The sequence below is a fragment of the Salvelinus fontinalis genome, chromosome 1 (genome assembly GCF_029448725.1).
Source record: "Salvelinus fontinalis isolate EN_2023a chromosome 1, ASM2944872v1, whole genome shotgun sequence".
NCBI classification, from domain to species: domain Eukaryota; kingdom Metazoa; phylum Chordata; class Actinopteri; order Salmoniformes; family Salmonidae; genus Salvelinus; species Salvelinus fontinalis.
Window position 1 is genome coordinate 70,854,199 of NC_074665.1, and position 16,492 is coordinate 70,870,690.

A 16,492-nucleotide genomic window follows, 5' to 3' on the forward strand; every position below is an offset into this window, starting at 1 on the left:
AAGCCTATTCCCTCTCAGGAAACTAAAAGGATTTGGCATGGGTCCTCAGATCTCAAAAGGTTCTACAGCTGCAACACCGAGAGCATCTTGACTGGTTGCATCACTGCCTGGTACAGCAATTTCTCGGCCTCCAACCTCAAGGCACTACAGAGGGTAGTGCGTACGGACCAGTACATCACTGGGGCTAAACTGTGTCGTGTCTTTGGCTATGCCGGATTAAGTGATATTACATGATATTCTATAAAATAATTTATCTGTAATTAATATTACCTGATTAAGCTAGTCAGCTAAATAATGAACTAGAAAGTCGGGGCACCACGAAAGAATGTTTATAGAGCTGTTATCTTCTTAATAAACTCTTAAAGATCTGGTAATCTTTTACGTCAATAGCAGTCAATATTTAATCCTCACCTTATTTAGTCTCATCTGAAAGTTGTAAATTCTTGGTTATCTTCACGAACCCTGGCTAATCAAGTTTAATCAGCAATACAAAATGTGGTTTAATTATTTATTTACTAAATACCTAACTAATCACACAGAATTACATATATACAGAATTAATCATACTTTGAAGGACCTGGTGAACTGAGCCGATATAGCGACTGTTTACACAAAGAAAAGGGGGGGTTTGAGTGAAAGAGCGGGAAGACTGAGGAACAAAGGGAGAAGCTATGCTATCGTAAATACAGTAAGCATTCTAAATTACCACCCATTTGAAAAAGGAAAACGCAATAAAATTTACTCTGAGCTGCGCTTCGATCGGTTGGTCGTAGATGGGAGGCCGGGTTGTCCTTTGAAGGATGTCTGATGGTAGAATGGATACTTGGTAGTACCGTCGTCTTGTGGTAGAACAGCTACTCTGTCCATCCTCTCCTAGCCCACATCTACAGTTGCTGCGCTAACGCGACGGCTAGGAGGTATCACTTCTTTAGTGAATAAGAGTTCAAAGTTCATACCAAGTTGCCATGCTATATGCTCATGCTATATTCTGGCGGGTATAGTCGAAATTCATCCTTCCGGCGTGTAGGTTGTCACCTTCACATTGAAATTCGATGCTAATTTCGTTAGGTTCTCTAAGAGTGGCTTAGTTCTGTAGGTGGTCTTTGTCCTTTCAAAGTGGGGACCTCAAGTCCATACGTCCTTGGAACAGGTTATTATCTGAGCCCTTTTAACGTCGGACCGTCGCCCCTAATGTCCCCGGAACAGAAAGTTACATTTTCGTCAAGGGGCTTATATAGGATTGGGAGAGAGGGCTGTGTTTCATAGTTTATAACCCATGTCTGTTCACTTGGGCGGGGCCTCTGAGTGAGCAGAGTGGTGTTCTTCTGACAAACCATTTTCTCATTAAGAAGCTAAAAGTTACATTTCATCTTTTCACAAATAGTTTCATATTTAAACATTTAAATTGCACAACAATTCCATGTTAATTTGATAACTAGAATGTGTAGATTATCCAAGATACAGTTTATGTCATCCTATCATCAGTAATCATGTCTCAGACGCCAACTGAACTGACATCATATTCATTAAGTCCCAACGCATATTTTCAACTGGTTGGATTACCGAAATATTGGTTCAGTTTCCCATCTTCTGATGTCACCAGACTCTCTATGTTAACAAAGGAATTTTCAATAGTCACATCGGTAGAGTAGAGAGAGGAAAAAGGGGAAAGGTATTTATGGGGGTCATAAACCTCCCCCCTCAGGCCAACATCATGACAGCTGTCTGCCATCCATGAACTCTACACCAGGCGGTGTCAGAGGAAGGCCCTAAAAATTGTCAAAGACCCCAGCCACCAGTCATAGACTGTTCTCTCTACTACCGCATGGCAAACGGTACCGGAGCGCCAAGTCTAGGACAAAAAGGCTTCTCAACAGTTTTTACCCCCAAGCCATAAGACTCTTGAACAGGTAATCAAATGGCTACACAGACTATTTGCATTGTGTGCCCCTACCCCAACCCCCCTTTTACGCTGCTGCTCCTCTCTGTTAATCATATATGCATAGTCACTTTAACTATACATTCATGTACATACTACCTTAATTGGGCCGACCAACCAGTGCTCCCCCGCACATTGGCTAACCAGGCTATCTGCATTGTGTCCCGCCACCCACCACCCACCAACCCCTCTTTTACGCTACTGCTACTCTCTGTTCATCGTATATGAATAATCACTTTAACCATATCTACATGTACATACTACCTCAATCAGCCTGACTAACCGTTGCCTGTATGTAGCCCCGCTACTGTTATAGCCTCGCTACAGTATATAGCCTCGCTACTGTTATTGTTCACTGTCGTTTTACTGTTGTTTTTATTTCTTTACTTACCATTTGTTCACCTAATACATTTTTTTGCATTGTTGGTAAGTAAGCATTTCACTGTAAGGTCTACACCTGTTGTAGTCGGCGCACGTGACAAATAAACTTTGTTTTGATAGATGTTTTTCAGTCTCTCGGTCCCAGCATTGATGCACCTGTACTGATCTCGCCTTCTGAATGATAGCGGTGGGTGAACAGGCCGTGGCTCGGATAGTTGATGTCCATAATGATTTTTTTGCCCTTCCTGTGACATCGGGTGCTGTAGACATCCTGGAGGGCAGGCAGTATGCCCCCAGTGATGCGTTGGGCTGACCGCATCACCCTCTGGAGAGCCCTGCGGTTGCGAACGATACAGTTGCCGTACCAGGCGGTGATGAAGCCTGACAGGATGCTCTCAATAGTGCATCTGTAAAAGTTTGTAAGGGTCTTAGTGTCCTAGCTGAATTTATTCAGCCTCCTGAGGTTGAAGAGGCGCTGTTGTGCCTTCTTCACCACACTGTATGTGTGGGTGGACCATTTCAGATTGTCAGTGATGTGTACACCAAGGAACTTGAAGCTTTTCACCTTCTCCACTGCGGACCGTCGATTTGGATTGGGGCGTACTCCCTCTGCTGTCCCTCTGCTGTGCTCCCTCTGCTGTTCAGCTCCTTCGTTTTGTTGAGGGAAAAGTTATTTTCCTGGCACCACACTCCCATGGCCCTCACCTCCTCCCTGTAGACTGTTTCGCCATTATTGGTAATCAGGCCTACCATTGTTATGTCGTCTGCAAACTTGATGATTGAGTTGGAGGCATGCATGGCCACTCAGTCATGGATGAACAGGGAGTACAGGAGAGACCTAAAAACACACCTTTGTGGGGCTCCTGTGTTGAGGATCAGAGAAGTGGAGGTGTTGTTTCCTACCTTCTCTACCTGGGAGCGTTCCGTCAGGAAGTCCAGGACACAGTTACACAGGGCATGATTCAGACTCAGGGCCCCAAGCTTAATGATAAGCTTGGAGGGTACTATGGTATTGAAGGCTGAGCTGTAGTCAATGAACAGCATTCTTACATAGGTATTCATCTTGTCCAGATGTGCAGTGCGATGGCGATTGCATTGTCCGTGGGCCGTATGCAAATTGCAGTGGGTCTAGGGTGTCAGGTAAGGTGGAGGTGATATGATCCTTAATTAGCCTCTCAATGTCACGCTTGCATAAATGATTCAGGAGACAGACGCAGGAATGCGTAATAGTTTTTCTATTGTACCCAAATTACGGCGTGCCGTGTAAAGGCAAGGGGACGAAGACCAAACAAACACCATACAAAAACACAGTGTTGAAACCCAAACAAAAGAGCGAGGAGTACCTTGAATAAATAACACATGCACACAATGATACCACACGGGACGAGACCCGCAATCATCTGCACAATCCACAATGGCACGAAAGCCCAAAACACACAGCACAGGTACACACACGCACCAATGGACATTGTAACAATAATGGACAGCCCAATGGAAACCAAAGGGCACACTTATACAAGTACTAATCAGTAGGAATAGGGGACAGGTGTGTGTAATCAAAGTTCCGGAGGGATCCGTGACACTCAAAGCACTTCATGATGACAGAAGTGAGTGCTACGGGGCGATAGTCATTTAGTTCAGTTAACTTTGCTTTCTTGGGTTCAGGAACAATGGTGGACATCTTGAAGCAAGTAGGAACAGCAGACTGGGACAGGGAGAGATTTAATATGTTTGTAAACACTCCAGCCAGCTGGTCTGTGCATGCTTTGAGGACTTAAATGCGGTTGGTTACACTTTCCGTTTTGAATGCTGCCATCTATCCACGGTTTTTGGTTTGGCTAGGTTTTAATCATCACAGTGGGAACAACATCCCCTATACATGTCCTTATGAACTCGGTCACCTTGTCAGTATATATGTCAATGTTAGTCTCAGAGGCAACCCGGAACATATCCCAGTCAGCGTGATCAAAACAATCTTGAAGCATAGATTTCGATTGGTCAGAACAACATTGAATAGACCTTAGAATGGGTACTTTCTGTTTAAGTTCCTGCCTATAGGAAGGGAGGAGCAGAATGGATTTGTGATCTGATTTGCCGAAGGGAGGGCGGGGGAGGGCCTTGTAGCCATCCCGGAAGAGAGAGTAACAAAGTGCGAGTACTACAGGCAATGTGTTGATAGAACTTTGGTCGCGTTTTCCTCAGATTTGCTTTGTAAAAATCCCCTGCTACAATAAATGCGGCCTCGAGATATTAGTTTTCAAAAAGTCCAGTGTAGTTCCTAAAGGGCCATCGTGGTATCGGCTTGAGGGGGAATATACACAGCTGTGACAATAACCAAAGATGATTATCTTGGGAGGTAATGTGGTCGGCATTTGATTGTGAGGGATTATAGGTTGTGTGAACAAAAGGACTTGAGTTCCTGTATGTTACCACAATCACACCATGAGTAGTTAATCATGAAACACACACTTCCACCTTTCTTCTTCCCGAAGAGTTCTTTAATTCCTATCTGCACAATGTACTGAGAACCCAGCTGGCTGTATGGACGGGGACAGTAAATGTATATCCGGAGAGAGCTTTGATTCCGTGAAACAGAGTATGTTGCAGTCCCTGTTGTCTCTCTGGAAGGAGATCTTGGCCCTGAGCTGGTCTACTTTATTGTCCAGGGACTGAACATTTATGAGGAATATACTCAGAAGTGCACACCTGAGTCAGACTAGAAGTCCACTACGAATACCTCTTCTCTGCCAGCGGAGTCTTGGAGCAGCCTCTGGCATACGTTAAATTGCCCTGGAGGGTACGAACAAAGGATAAAATTCGGGAAAGCCGTATTTCTGGTCGGAATGCTGGTGAGTTACTGCCGCAATGATATCCCAAAGTTATTTCCGGTTTATGTAATAACTCAAAAAAATGTTCTAGGCTAATAATGTAAAAAAAAGAAAACTGCAAAATTGCTTAGGAGCTAAAAATGTGTCAGAGCACACACACACACACACACACACAGTCACTGGAGGAGGTTTTATCTGAGAGCAGTTTGAGGGAGTAACATGTCAAACCCGTCTAATTGCTGTCATCAGCTCTGTGTTAGTTTGCAGGTCACTTATATGAACAGCACTTCCAAATGGAAAATAGTACATGGTGCAGTGTGCGCGTCTGTGTGAGTGTGTGTGTGTGTGTGTGTGTGCGTCCATACGTACGTCGGTGTCTGAGCCTCACCTTAAAGCCGATGTGTCCCTTCTTGCAGCAGAGGCAGGCCAGCATGAGGAAGACAAAGGTGAAGAGACCAGACAAGGAAACAGCCACCACCGCCAGAGACGACGGCCACGACAGCCCACTCAGAGGAGCACCATCTGCAGGACAGATTGAGGTATTACAGCTTAATAACAACAACAACAAATGCACTGCCAGAGACGATGGCCACGACAGCCCACTCAGAGGAGCACCATCTTCAGAACAGATAAAGGCATTAGCATAGACAATATATCATATAGGGGCTCGACAACACCAGCTTATCTAGCTAGGGTTCTATATCTATGGTTATCAAAACCAGAGATCCAGACAATAGATCATACAGCCTAGCCTATGGCTATGATGCTGCCGTCAGCATAAGACAATGACGAGGACACCCCTTCAATTGGGTAAAAATATCACTTTTATTATTATAATTATTGCTGAACATTGGACTTTGTTTAATATGGTCAATTTATTGAAGGGTCATACAGACTGGGGCTGCTTCTTTGTGGGGCTACAGTGCACTGCATCCCTATATGGGCTAAATATGGCTATTTAAATTGGAAGCTATCCCCCTACTATTTTTAACTTACTACTGTTGAGGATAGATGGCCAGTACCACAAAATTCATTTTTTTTTTTTTGTTGCTGTCCTCCTCCGTTTACGCTAATAAGTTTATCTCCCAGGGAGGACTTGGCTTACAGGTTATGATTAATTATTGTGAAGGTGTGGATTATAGATTGCATTTCTTGCACATAATTTTTGACGACCAATGGGTGGGTTCCCCAGTGGATCCTGCTTTTGTTACACATCCATAGGCTTATCAACACTAAAGATAACAATGACATTTTTAATATAACATTCCTGTTTGAAAAACAATGGCAACGCTAGCTACTCTTAAAGCCCTAAATTGTCCTATCAAACGTTCCAGCTGTTTTGATATCCTAGCAAGAAACCATATTGCTATAGCAACGCTTCAAAGAAACACACCTGCTCCATAAGGACACACATAGAATGCAGAACCATTTGTACAAACTGGCTGCTTTTTCATCAGCCTCTTCTACTCAAGCAGGCATAAAACATTCTCCCTAATCGATTATATATTATCATCTAGACCTCTATTTTCAAATATTAAGAAAATAGAAATTCAATATATGATCTTGTCCAATCACCAGACCTACTACTGCCAATTACACATTTCAGAATCTCCTAAGGGCCACAAGATGTGTGTTTCAACGTTTCACTACTACATAATCGTACATTTTGTGATCAATTTTAAATTGAACTAAAGTCATTCATAATGATCAATAAAAATTCAGTCGATTACCCCAGGAAACTATGGGATGCCACCAAAGGTTTTATTAAAAATAATGCAACTGTAATAAGATATCAGAACTGGAAATGTTCATTTATTGATAAGACAGATAGCAGAATTTGCTTTCCATTGAGTTAGATTCAAGCTTTACTTCCATGGTAATCGTCTCAGTTGTTTATTGGCCAACACGCTATGCAGTAATGATCACATAGATCACACACTGGGAATTACGGGCCTCCCGAGTGGCGCAGCGGTCTAAGGCACTGTAGTGCATTGCCGTGCTTGAGGCGTCACTACAGCTCTGGGTTCAATCCCGGGTTGTGTCGCAGCCGGCCGTGACCGGGAGACCCATGAGGCGGCGCACAATTGGCCCAGTGTCATCCAGGTTAGGGTTTGGCCGGGCTGTCCTTGTCCCATCGCGCTGTAGCGACTCTTGTGGCAGGCCAGGCGCATGCCACAAGACACGGTTGCCAGTTTTACGGTGTTTCAAATTGGTGAGGCTGGCTTCCAGGTTAAGTGAGCAGTGTGTCAAGAAGCAGTGCGGCTTGGCAGGATTGTGTTTCTCCCCAATTGTAAATACCAATTGGAGAGGGAAAAAAGAGGTATATATTTGTAAATCCTTTCTAAAAGTATGAAGAGCTCCTCTTCTCTCAACAGAGGAAGTCTCCTCACTGGAAGCTCAAATATTTCTCAATGAACTCAAAAAGGCATGGGATTGCATGAATAAAGGCAAATCATCTGAATAAGATGGTATTCCTCCTGAGGTCTATTTTACATTTTGGAATCAATTAGGTCCACTATTGCTCGAAATGATTAACACAGGCGTTCACAAAGGTTTATTTGTGAGAGATGTGAATACAGCACTAATTTCCCTTTTATTAAGAAAAGTAAGGATGCCACCCAATGTTCTGACTATTGCAATTTTTTCTAAATGTTATCGTCCCGTCTCAAGACTTACTTATCCAAATCGGTCCACAAAGACGAAGCGGGTTTGTTAAACTTTATTCTCGTATAACCTCCGTCGACTATTACAAATCTTAGATACTTCATCAGAAACAACAGCTCCTTGGGCTGTTTTATCTCTTGATGCAAAAAAAGCTTTTGATAGACTAGAATGGTCAGATCTCTTCATTATATGCCAAGGTATGGCAAGGTAAGCGATCCCGGATAAAATTATCAAGCATACAAAGAGAGAAAGACATAGGCAGGACTATCTGCACCAAACTTTAAATTGTATTTCCAGGCACTAGCATTTCTCCCCATCCTAAATTGGTTTAGACATGATTCTTCCACCCCCTGGCTGAGTATAGAGAGAAATATGCTGTATCCTATTGCTCTGGAAGAGGTGGTCTTCACTGATATATCCCTTAAACAATGTAAACTACCTGTTGTTCCTATTATTGCTCACTCAATTTCTATTTGGCGCAAAATGTAAAAGGTTAGGCTTTGTCAAAGAGGTGGGGCTTTAGGAGAGACTGAAAGATAGTGATGGAATCAAAATCACGGATGGATGGAGGGACTGAGTTCCAAAGTCTAGGAGCAACCCTGGAGAAGGCCCTGTTGCTGAAGCTCTGGAACTTGGACCTAGGGATGACAAAGTGGCCTGTTGTGGTGGAACGGAGTGCACGTCTGGGTTGGTAGAGGAGAAGAAGGTCTGAGAAGTAAGGGGGTGAAAGACTTTGTAGGTCAGAAAGAGGATATTGCAATCAATGCGTTGGGAGACAAGGAGCCAGTGGAGTTCACAGAGGACAGGGGTGATGTGCTGCCAGGACATAGTGTGGGGAGTCAGGTTGCAGAGGTTTGAACCATTTGGAGCAGATGGAGGGAGCTGGAGTTGATGCCGGAGAGCAGTGAGTTGCAGTACTCAAGACGGGAGGAGATTAATGCATGATTGAGGGTTTCAGAGGCAGGACTGGAGATGGAGGACCTGACTTTGGCTATGTTGCGGAGGTAGAAGAATGAGGATTTGACCGTCTGTCATGTGGTGTTCAAAGGAGAGGGTGGAGTCCAGGATGACACCAAGGTTGTGTGTGGGGGGGGGGGGGGACACAGTGATGTCATCAATGGTGAGGGTGAGGTTGCCAGCTTTAGTGAGAGCGGATTTGGTGTCGATGAAGAGGACTTCCGACTGTTGCATCCATTTATTGTAGAGAGGCAGGATTCAATGTGGGTCAGAGGTGGGTTGAGGAGGGGTTTGGTGCTGAGGCAGATCTGGATGTCATCGGCATAGCATTGGAAGTCAAGGTTGAAACGACGGCAATCACCTCACTCTCACCCAATCCGCCAGCAGATACAGTTACTATTAGAAGTTATAACATTAGAATCATCCAAAGCCCAACACATAGGGGTTAAGTGGTGGGGAGGCAGGTGGGTAGACAGAGATATGTGGGGGTGGGGACTGACAACCAACCTGTGTTGCTAGCGGGGTGGGACCGGGTGAAAACCATGTGTTCCTGGTGGGGGGAATGCGGGTGGTTGGACGGAGACAGAGTGGAATAGGAGTTGGGGGTGTAGGCCCACTTTCTGTTCCTTTACATACCAATTGTATTATTACAAAATCCTGTGTGATCAATATGATGCATCTCTTAGTGGCAGCCTACAGGTACATATTGGTATAAACTGAGTGCGTGAATTGATATATGAATATTGGACCTGTAGCCCCCCACCCCAACAAAAAATTACAATGAAAAGAATGATTTATTTGGTAAGAAAAAGAAAAATACACCATGTTGCAGAGACATGAGTATCTTCTTCAACTAAATACATTTACTATAATTAGATATAGTCAATTAAATATTTTGCAGAAGTAATATATTGATGTCTGTTATTCAGCAAACACTTTCACTCCACTTTGAAAACAAGTTAGACATTTCCTAGATAATTTATCACCTGTGATTTAAAGTGTTTTAAACAAATTTACATGTTATTATGTGAAAGGGCCTTAAATATGCTATGAATCAGCAATTTGAATGAGATTTGCATAATAGAATATTTTCTAGTGTTGCTTCACACCTGAAAGAAAATAATTTAACTTACACTACAGCGAATTAAAACTAATACATAATTTTCCTTTCATCTCTGAGAGAGACGGAGAGAAAGAGAAAGAGAAAAAGACAGAAACAGAGAGAGAGAGAGAGAAAGAGAAAGAGGCTTATGGAAAAACCCTGGTTGAAGTTGGTGACAGACTAATTCCCCTAGTGTAGTGATCAGCCAACAGAAGGCTTAATATGCACACAATTTCCATTCTGCTCTGCATTTTGCATATATATTAGCTAGATATCCTCTCCTATGGATGGAGGCCTTCATAATATTATGTAGGGATCAGGCTATGTGACGTACTCAGAGTCCTATGTGCGTCCGAAATTGAACCCTTTTCCAGGTATTGTAACGGTCCTGACCTGTTTTATGTTGTTTGTGTATGTGTTTATGGTCAGGGCGTGTGTTTTGGGTGGGCAGTCTATGTTTTGTATTTCTAGGTTGGTTTTTGTGTTCGGCCTGGTATGATTCTCAATTAGAGACAGGTGTGTATCGTTTGTCTCTAATTGAGAGTCATACTAAGGCAGCCAGGGTTTCACTGGGGTTTTGTGGATGTTTGTTCCTGTGTCCTCACAGGACGGTTTAAGGTTAGTCACATTTGTTGTTTTGTAGTTTGTAGTGTCTTGTTTTGCTGTTGTCATTAAAAGATGGCTTATTTCCCTCAATCCGCATCTTGGTCCTATCCATGCTCCTCCTCGTCTAAGGGGGAGAACAACAATGACTACCTTTACAGGTATACAGATGTAGGATCTTAATTTTAGCCAGTTTGCTAAAGAAGGAAAATAATCCTGCAGCAACAGGAAATGTGAAATATTATGTGAATTATAATTAATGGAAATTTTTTGTAACGGAAAATCAAGTCTGAAATTTCAAAGTGGCTAAAATTAAGATACTACATCTGTATATATGGAAAAGGGTGCAAATGCACTATAAGTAAAAAATGTCCTGCATTGCAGAAACGTTCTCCAGCAACAGGGTAATCAAGTTAAGATCTTACATCTGTACTGCTATATAGTGCACTACTTTTGACCAGAGACATATGAGCTCTGGTCAAAAGCAGTGCCCTATATAATGAATAGGGTGCTATTTCAGACACTTACTTTGTCTACAGATGTGCTTGGCTGATCTAATTAAAAGCAATAGACACACACAGAGACACAAACACACAAGCAAAGTAATGTAAGGCAACATGTTATTATGATGAAATATTAATTAGATGTCTGAGTTGATGTTGTTTACTACCACCACAGCGCTCTCTCACTCTCCCTCTGCCTCCCTCTGCCTCCCTCTGGCTCCCTCTGGCTCCCTCTGGCTCCCTCTGCCTCCCTCTGCCTCCCTCTGCCTCCCTCTGCCTCCCTCTGGCGCCCTCTGCCGCCCTCTGGCTCCCTCTGGCTCCCTCTGGCTCCCTCTGCCTCCCTCTGCCTCCCTCTGCCGCCCTCTGCCGCCCTCTGCCTCCCTCTGGCTCCCTCTGCCTCCCTCTGGCTCCCTCTGCCTCCCTCTCTCTCATTTTGAACTGTGTATTTTGTCCAATCTTTTTTAATAATATCTCACATCTAATTTAGTCTCTTAGACGCAAGTTGTTATTTTTACCCAACTAAGGGTTGAGAGGGCCAGCGGTTACCACGGAAACAGATTGGACAGACAGCCATGTAGGATCATCTTCAGCTGTAAATCTCATGTGTTGATCCATGCCAACACACACAAACACACACGTTGTCATGTCTGCTGCCAGTTTGTGCTGATCCTGTGAAAGCTGGTACCACTGCTGGCAGGCTCTTAGTATGTATCATGCTTTTAGGATAATTGGGCATAGAGATAATGCAGAGTGTAAAGATCGCAGTAGGAAACAAGGATGGGATCTACTATCGTAGCAGTCAGTTGTTGGATTTGTTCATCATCCTAAAATAAAATATAATGGAACAGTTGTACTTTGTATTATGTAGCACTTTAATTAAAGAAGTCTAAAATGTCCTGAACACACCAGTTAACAGAGAGGTGGAGGAACACCTTGGCAAAAGCCTGCTTATTGGCTAAACCAGTCAATGCTTCTCTAGCCCTACAAAAGTGCAATCTAAAGGCTTTCTATAGGGCTAACATCAAATTATACTAGTTATTTGGCTTGGGACTATAAAGTATCACCAAGAGGAAGATGATTATTCTGTAGTACTCTGCACTGTGCTGTAGTGAGCTGTATTAAACCCACTCCCCTTCCACACAACGTCTACATCGGTCAGCCCTATGGTTCAATGGGGACCAGGACCAGAGCACAGCTCTCCATTAATATTAAAGGAGTAGACTATATTTGAGGGGCACACTAGGGTCTGCTGTGTTCCGCCTCAGATTAAAATAAAATACTTAAAGCTAAGCTAATACTAAAGGCCTGTTCAAACAGAGGTGACGGGAAAGACGGAGGGTAGTATTCATCCAAATGTGCTATATAGCCTATACACTGTGCTTGGCAGACTAGCTCTTTTAATGGGGCTAGTGGTGGTGAGGAGATAGTAAATAGTGGTTTAATGCCTGATCCTGGATCCCTGTTCAAACAGAGAGTGTCCCCAGTGCTCCCCATAATGATGGGCTATTGGGTAGAGGCCAGGTAAAATGGCGAGAGTGGATAAACAGATACATTGGAAGGTCTATACTGTATTGATGTGTGGTTAGAAGCCTAGCTGGGTTTAACTGCAGACGTGTGTGTGTGTGTGTAAAAGCAATAACTAGACAGACACACACATTCAAATACAGATACACATACAGGTAACTGCCAAAATAAAGGAAACAGCAACATAAAGTGTCTTAATAGGGCGTTGGGCCACCACTAACCAGAACAGCTTCAAATCACCTGGGCATAGAGTCTACAAGAGTCTGGAACTCTATTGGAGGGATGTGACACCATTCTTCCACGAGAAATAATATAATTTGGTGTTTTGTTGATGGTGGTGGAAAACACTGTCTCAGGCGCCGCTCCAGAATCTCCCATAAGGGTTCAATTGGGTTGAGATCTGGTGACTGCGACAGCCATGGCATATGGTTTACATCATTTTCATGCTCATCAAACCATTCAGTGAACACTCGTGCCCAGTGGACGGGGGCATTGTCATCCTATGGGGGCTTAGCTCTGGTAGCCAAAATAATGGCCTGCCCAGCATTTTTATACAATGACCCTAAACATGATGGGATGTTAATTGCTTAATTAACTCAGGAAACACACCCGTGTGGAAGCACCTGCTGTATCCTTCATTTACTCAAGTGTTCCCATTATTTCGGCAGTTGCCTGTAGATAGACAAACACACACGCGCACACTAGATGCACGTCGATACACAAACACACACACTAGATGCACGTCGATACACAAACACACACACAAGATGCACGTCGATACACAAACACACACACACACACACAAACACACACAAACACACACAATGCCTCTGTGCTGCGTTGCTGTTGGCTAGCTGGGGGAGAGTTCGATGGCATTGTCTCTATCCCGCCTAATGAAGCTGGTGCAGATGGAGAATCTCCCTCTCCTGCTCTGAGCTATAATGAGCAGAGATCTTAAGAAAGACAAACAGCTTCTAGCTCCCTAAAGGTCACTCCTCCTATGGGAGATAGAGACATACACCAAGCACATCCCTCCATCCCTTCAGATACACACCAAGCACATCCCTCCATCCCTTCAGATACACACCAAGCACATCCCTCCATCCCTTCAGATACACACCAAGCACATCCCCCCATCCCTTCAGATACACACCAAGCACATCCCTCCATCCCTTCAGATACACACCAAGCACATCCCTCCATCCCTTCAGATACACACCAAGCACATCCCTCCATCCCTTCAGATACACACCAAGCACATCCCTCCATCCCTTCAGATACACACCAAGCACATCCCTCCATCCCTTCAGATACACACCAAGCACATCCCCCCATCCCTTCAGATACACACCAAGCACATCCCTCCATCCCTTCAGATACACACCAAGCACATCCCCCCATCCCTTCAGATACACACCAAGCACATCCCTCCATCCCTTCAGATACACACCAAGCACATCCCTCCATCCCTTCAGATACACACCAAGCACATCCCCCCATCCCTTCAGATACACACCAAGCACATCCCTCCATCCCTTCAGATACACACCAAGCACATCCCTCCATCCCTTCAGATACACGCCAACCCCATGGCACAGCACATCCCTCAGGAGAGGAGAACATTTTTAAGAGAGAGCACTCTTTTCTAAGAAAGGAGGGAGGGAAGGAAGGGGGGAGAGAGAGAGAGACAGACAGAGAGAGAGAGAGAGAGACAGAGAGAGAGACACACAGTCAGGTCCATAATTATTGGCACCGTTGATAAAAAAAAATTACATTCTAATATTTTATACAAATACAATTGCTCAGGGATAGAGATTTTCTTTAACAAGTAATGAAAACAAATCTAAAAAAGATAGGGCTAATACTGATTGCCACCTGTTTTCAATACTCCCCTTGCAAGGATAACGACACTGAGTCTTTTTTAAACATGTTTTCAGAGATTGGCGAACACATTGGGAGGGATCTTAGACCATTCCTCCGCACAGAATCTTTCCAGATCCTTGCTACCCTTCGTCTGCCCTCTTCAATTCAAACCACAGGTTTTCAAGGGGGTTCAAGTCCAGAGACTGAGACTTGTTGATTTTCAATGCCAAACCCACCGCTGCTGTGTGTGGCGTAAGAGCTGTATTTTAATGTCATATGACCGTAGCACCGGTTCCAATCCAAGTGCCAATGCCGTTTATCAAACTCCAGGCGGTGCTATGGTTAGATGACATGAAAATAGAGCTCTTTGGACACACACACAAGTGGTTGGTTTGTCGAAAGCATACCGTATGCAGAAAAGTACACCATACCTACAGTAAAATATGGTGGTGGGTTTTTTATGTTATGGGGCTATTTCTTGTTACGGTCAACTGTCTTTTTGCTCATCTTTATCAAGGACCTGACTATACATAGAGAGGGAGAGAAGGTATTTTCGAGCTGAAAGTGTAAAAGCACTTTTCTTAGCGAGCTACTTGTGTAGAAACCCCATGCCTTCCATTGAGTGACTCAGGGGTGGTAGGCATTTTTAGCACAGTGAAGTGGAGAGAGCTGAAAACCACTCTGATGAAAGGAAAGTGTGGCGGAGAGGAGAGAGTGTGGGAGAGACAGAGAGACAGAGAGAGATGGGGGGAGCACTGTGTTCGAGAAATCCAGCAGCCCCTTCTCTCTCCCCCTGAGTATTCTCCAGCACTTACAGGAACTCAACTAAGAGGCCTTGCTTTGGCTTCAGACTCGTCTGAGCCAGACAGAACTGGATTGGAGTTGTATTTTAAACAGTCTGTTAAGCCCAGGCAGGCTAACTCAAGCTGAGTTTCGCATGTCTGTTTCCTCCAATGCATTGTGAATAAATGAAATGTCTGAACTGTCATGACAGTTGGAGAGCGATGGATGGACTCTTGTCAGGGGATGTCTCTCAATATTCAAAGTGCCGTGCCCCGAGCTCTGGGTGGAGAGATAGGACTAGCTCAGGCAATATAATCATGGCAGGGTGTGTATGTAGGGCATACTGTGCTGACAGAGGGCATGTTTGTCCTCTTATCACTGCTCTGTTAGCAGCACAACACTCTGGCTATGAGCCTGTCTCTATGGAGCACTCCCAGTATTAACACTGAACAATAACACACACAACACCGTAGAGAATAGATACTGAATATCTTTGCAGAAAACTGACACACTATCAACCCCCCCGCCCCCCCTCGGAAATCGGATATCACATTCATGGTAATTGCTTCGCACGTTGGCTCAATCGGATATTACCTTTAAATGTAAAGCGGATCGGATTGAATCCTGGCCCAAGACTCTCGCCCAATGACTGTATATATGAATGGACAAAGTCATCGGTCACATCATATCATTCATTCCTATGTGAAAATTCAATAGCACATTGAAGCCAAAAGAAGTTGGTTAAGATGGCGTCTCATGGCGACATAACATGCGCAGTTTGAGTTACTCCAGGAAGAGACGTTGCAGGCTAGCTCAGTGCTGCCACTTATAAATGGGTAACTAAAGTTTAAGGCTGATTGGGGTACTGCAGGTTGCCATTCGCAACTAAATTATCCTTATAACTTCTTCTGTGTGCGATTTTAAAGACATACATCTGGTGTATAAGAAGCGATTATTGGTACCATGATTGTTTTCAAAATATTTTTTTATTTATACGAAGATTGACCATGAAGATTGTCATTTTTCCATTCACTATATTGGGGGATTTTGTTTTCTGATTACAATGCCTGCAGTACCAAGGTCGGAACTTCTGTGGCTTCAATGAGAGGAGGAAGTCATTCTCCCCTGCTCTCCCCCCTACAGCCACCTACTCCTGAACACCTAAACACAGCACGGACCCTAAAGAAAATATCCCAATAATACAGTATGTGTTTAACATTACAAGCCCTACTAGAAAATATATGTTCTGAGATCAGCCCTAGTCATCAACCCCCCCCCCCCCCCATCTGTTCTGAGATCAGCCCTGGTCATCAACCCCCCCCCCCCACCCCACCCCCCCATAGCA

The 16,492-nt window shown here is 44.0% G+C and overlaps 1 protein-coding gene across 3 annotated transcripts in view; it reads right to left on the reverse strand.

Moving 5' to 3' along the window:
- LOC129860881 (serine/threonine-protein kinase LMTK1-like) overlaps positions 1-16,492 on the reverse strand; it is a 101,546-nt gene that overhangs the window by 40,286 nt on the left and 44,768 nt on the right. For all 3 annotated transcript variants that reach the window (XM_055931769.1, XM_055931778.1, XM_055931762.1), the window contains one exon: positions 5,537-5,670. In XM_055931769.1, coding sequence (XP_055787744.1) covers positions 5,537-5,670 — 134 coding nt within the window. The remainder of the gene's footprint in view (positions 1-5,536; positions 5,671-16,492) is intronic.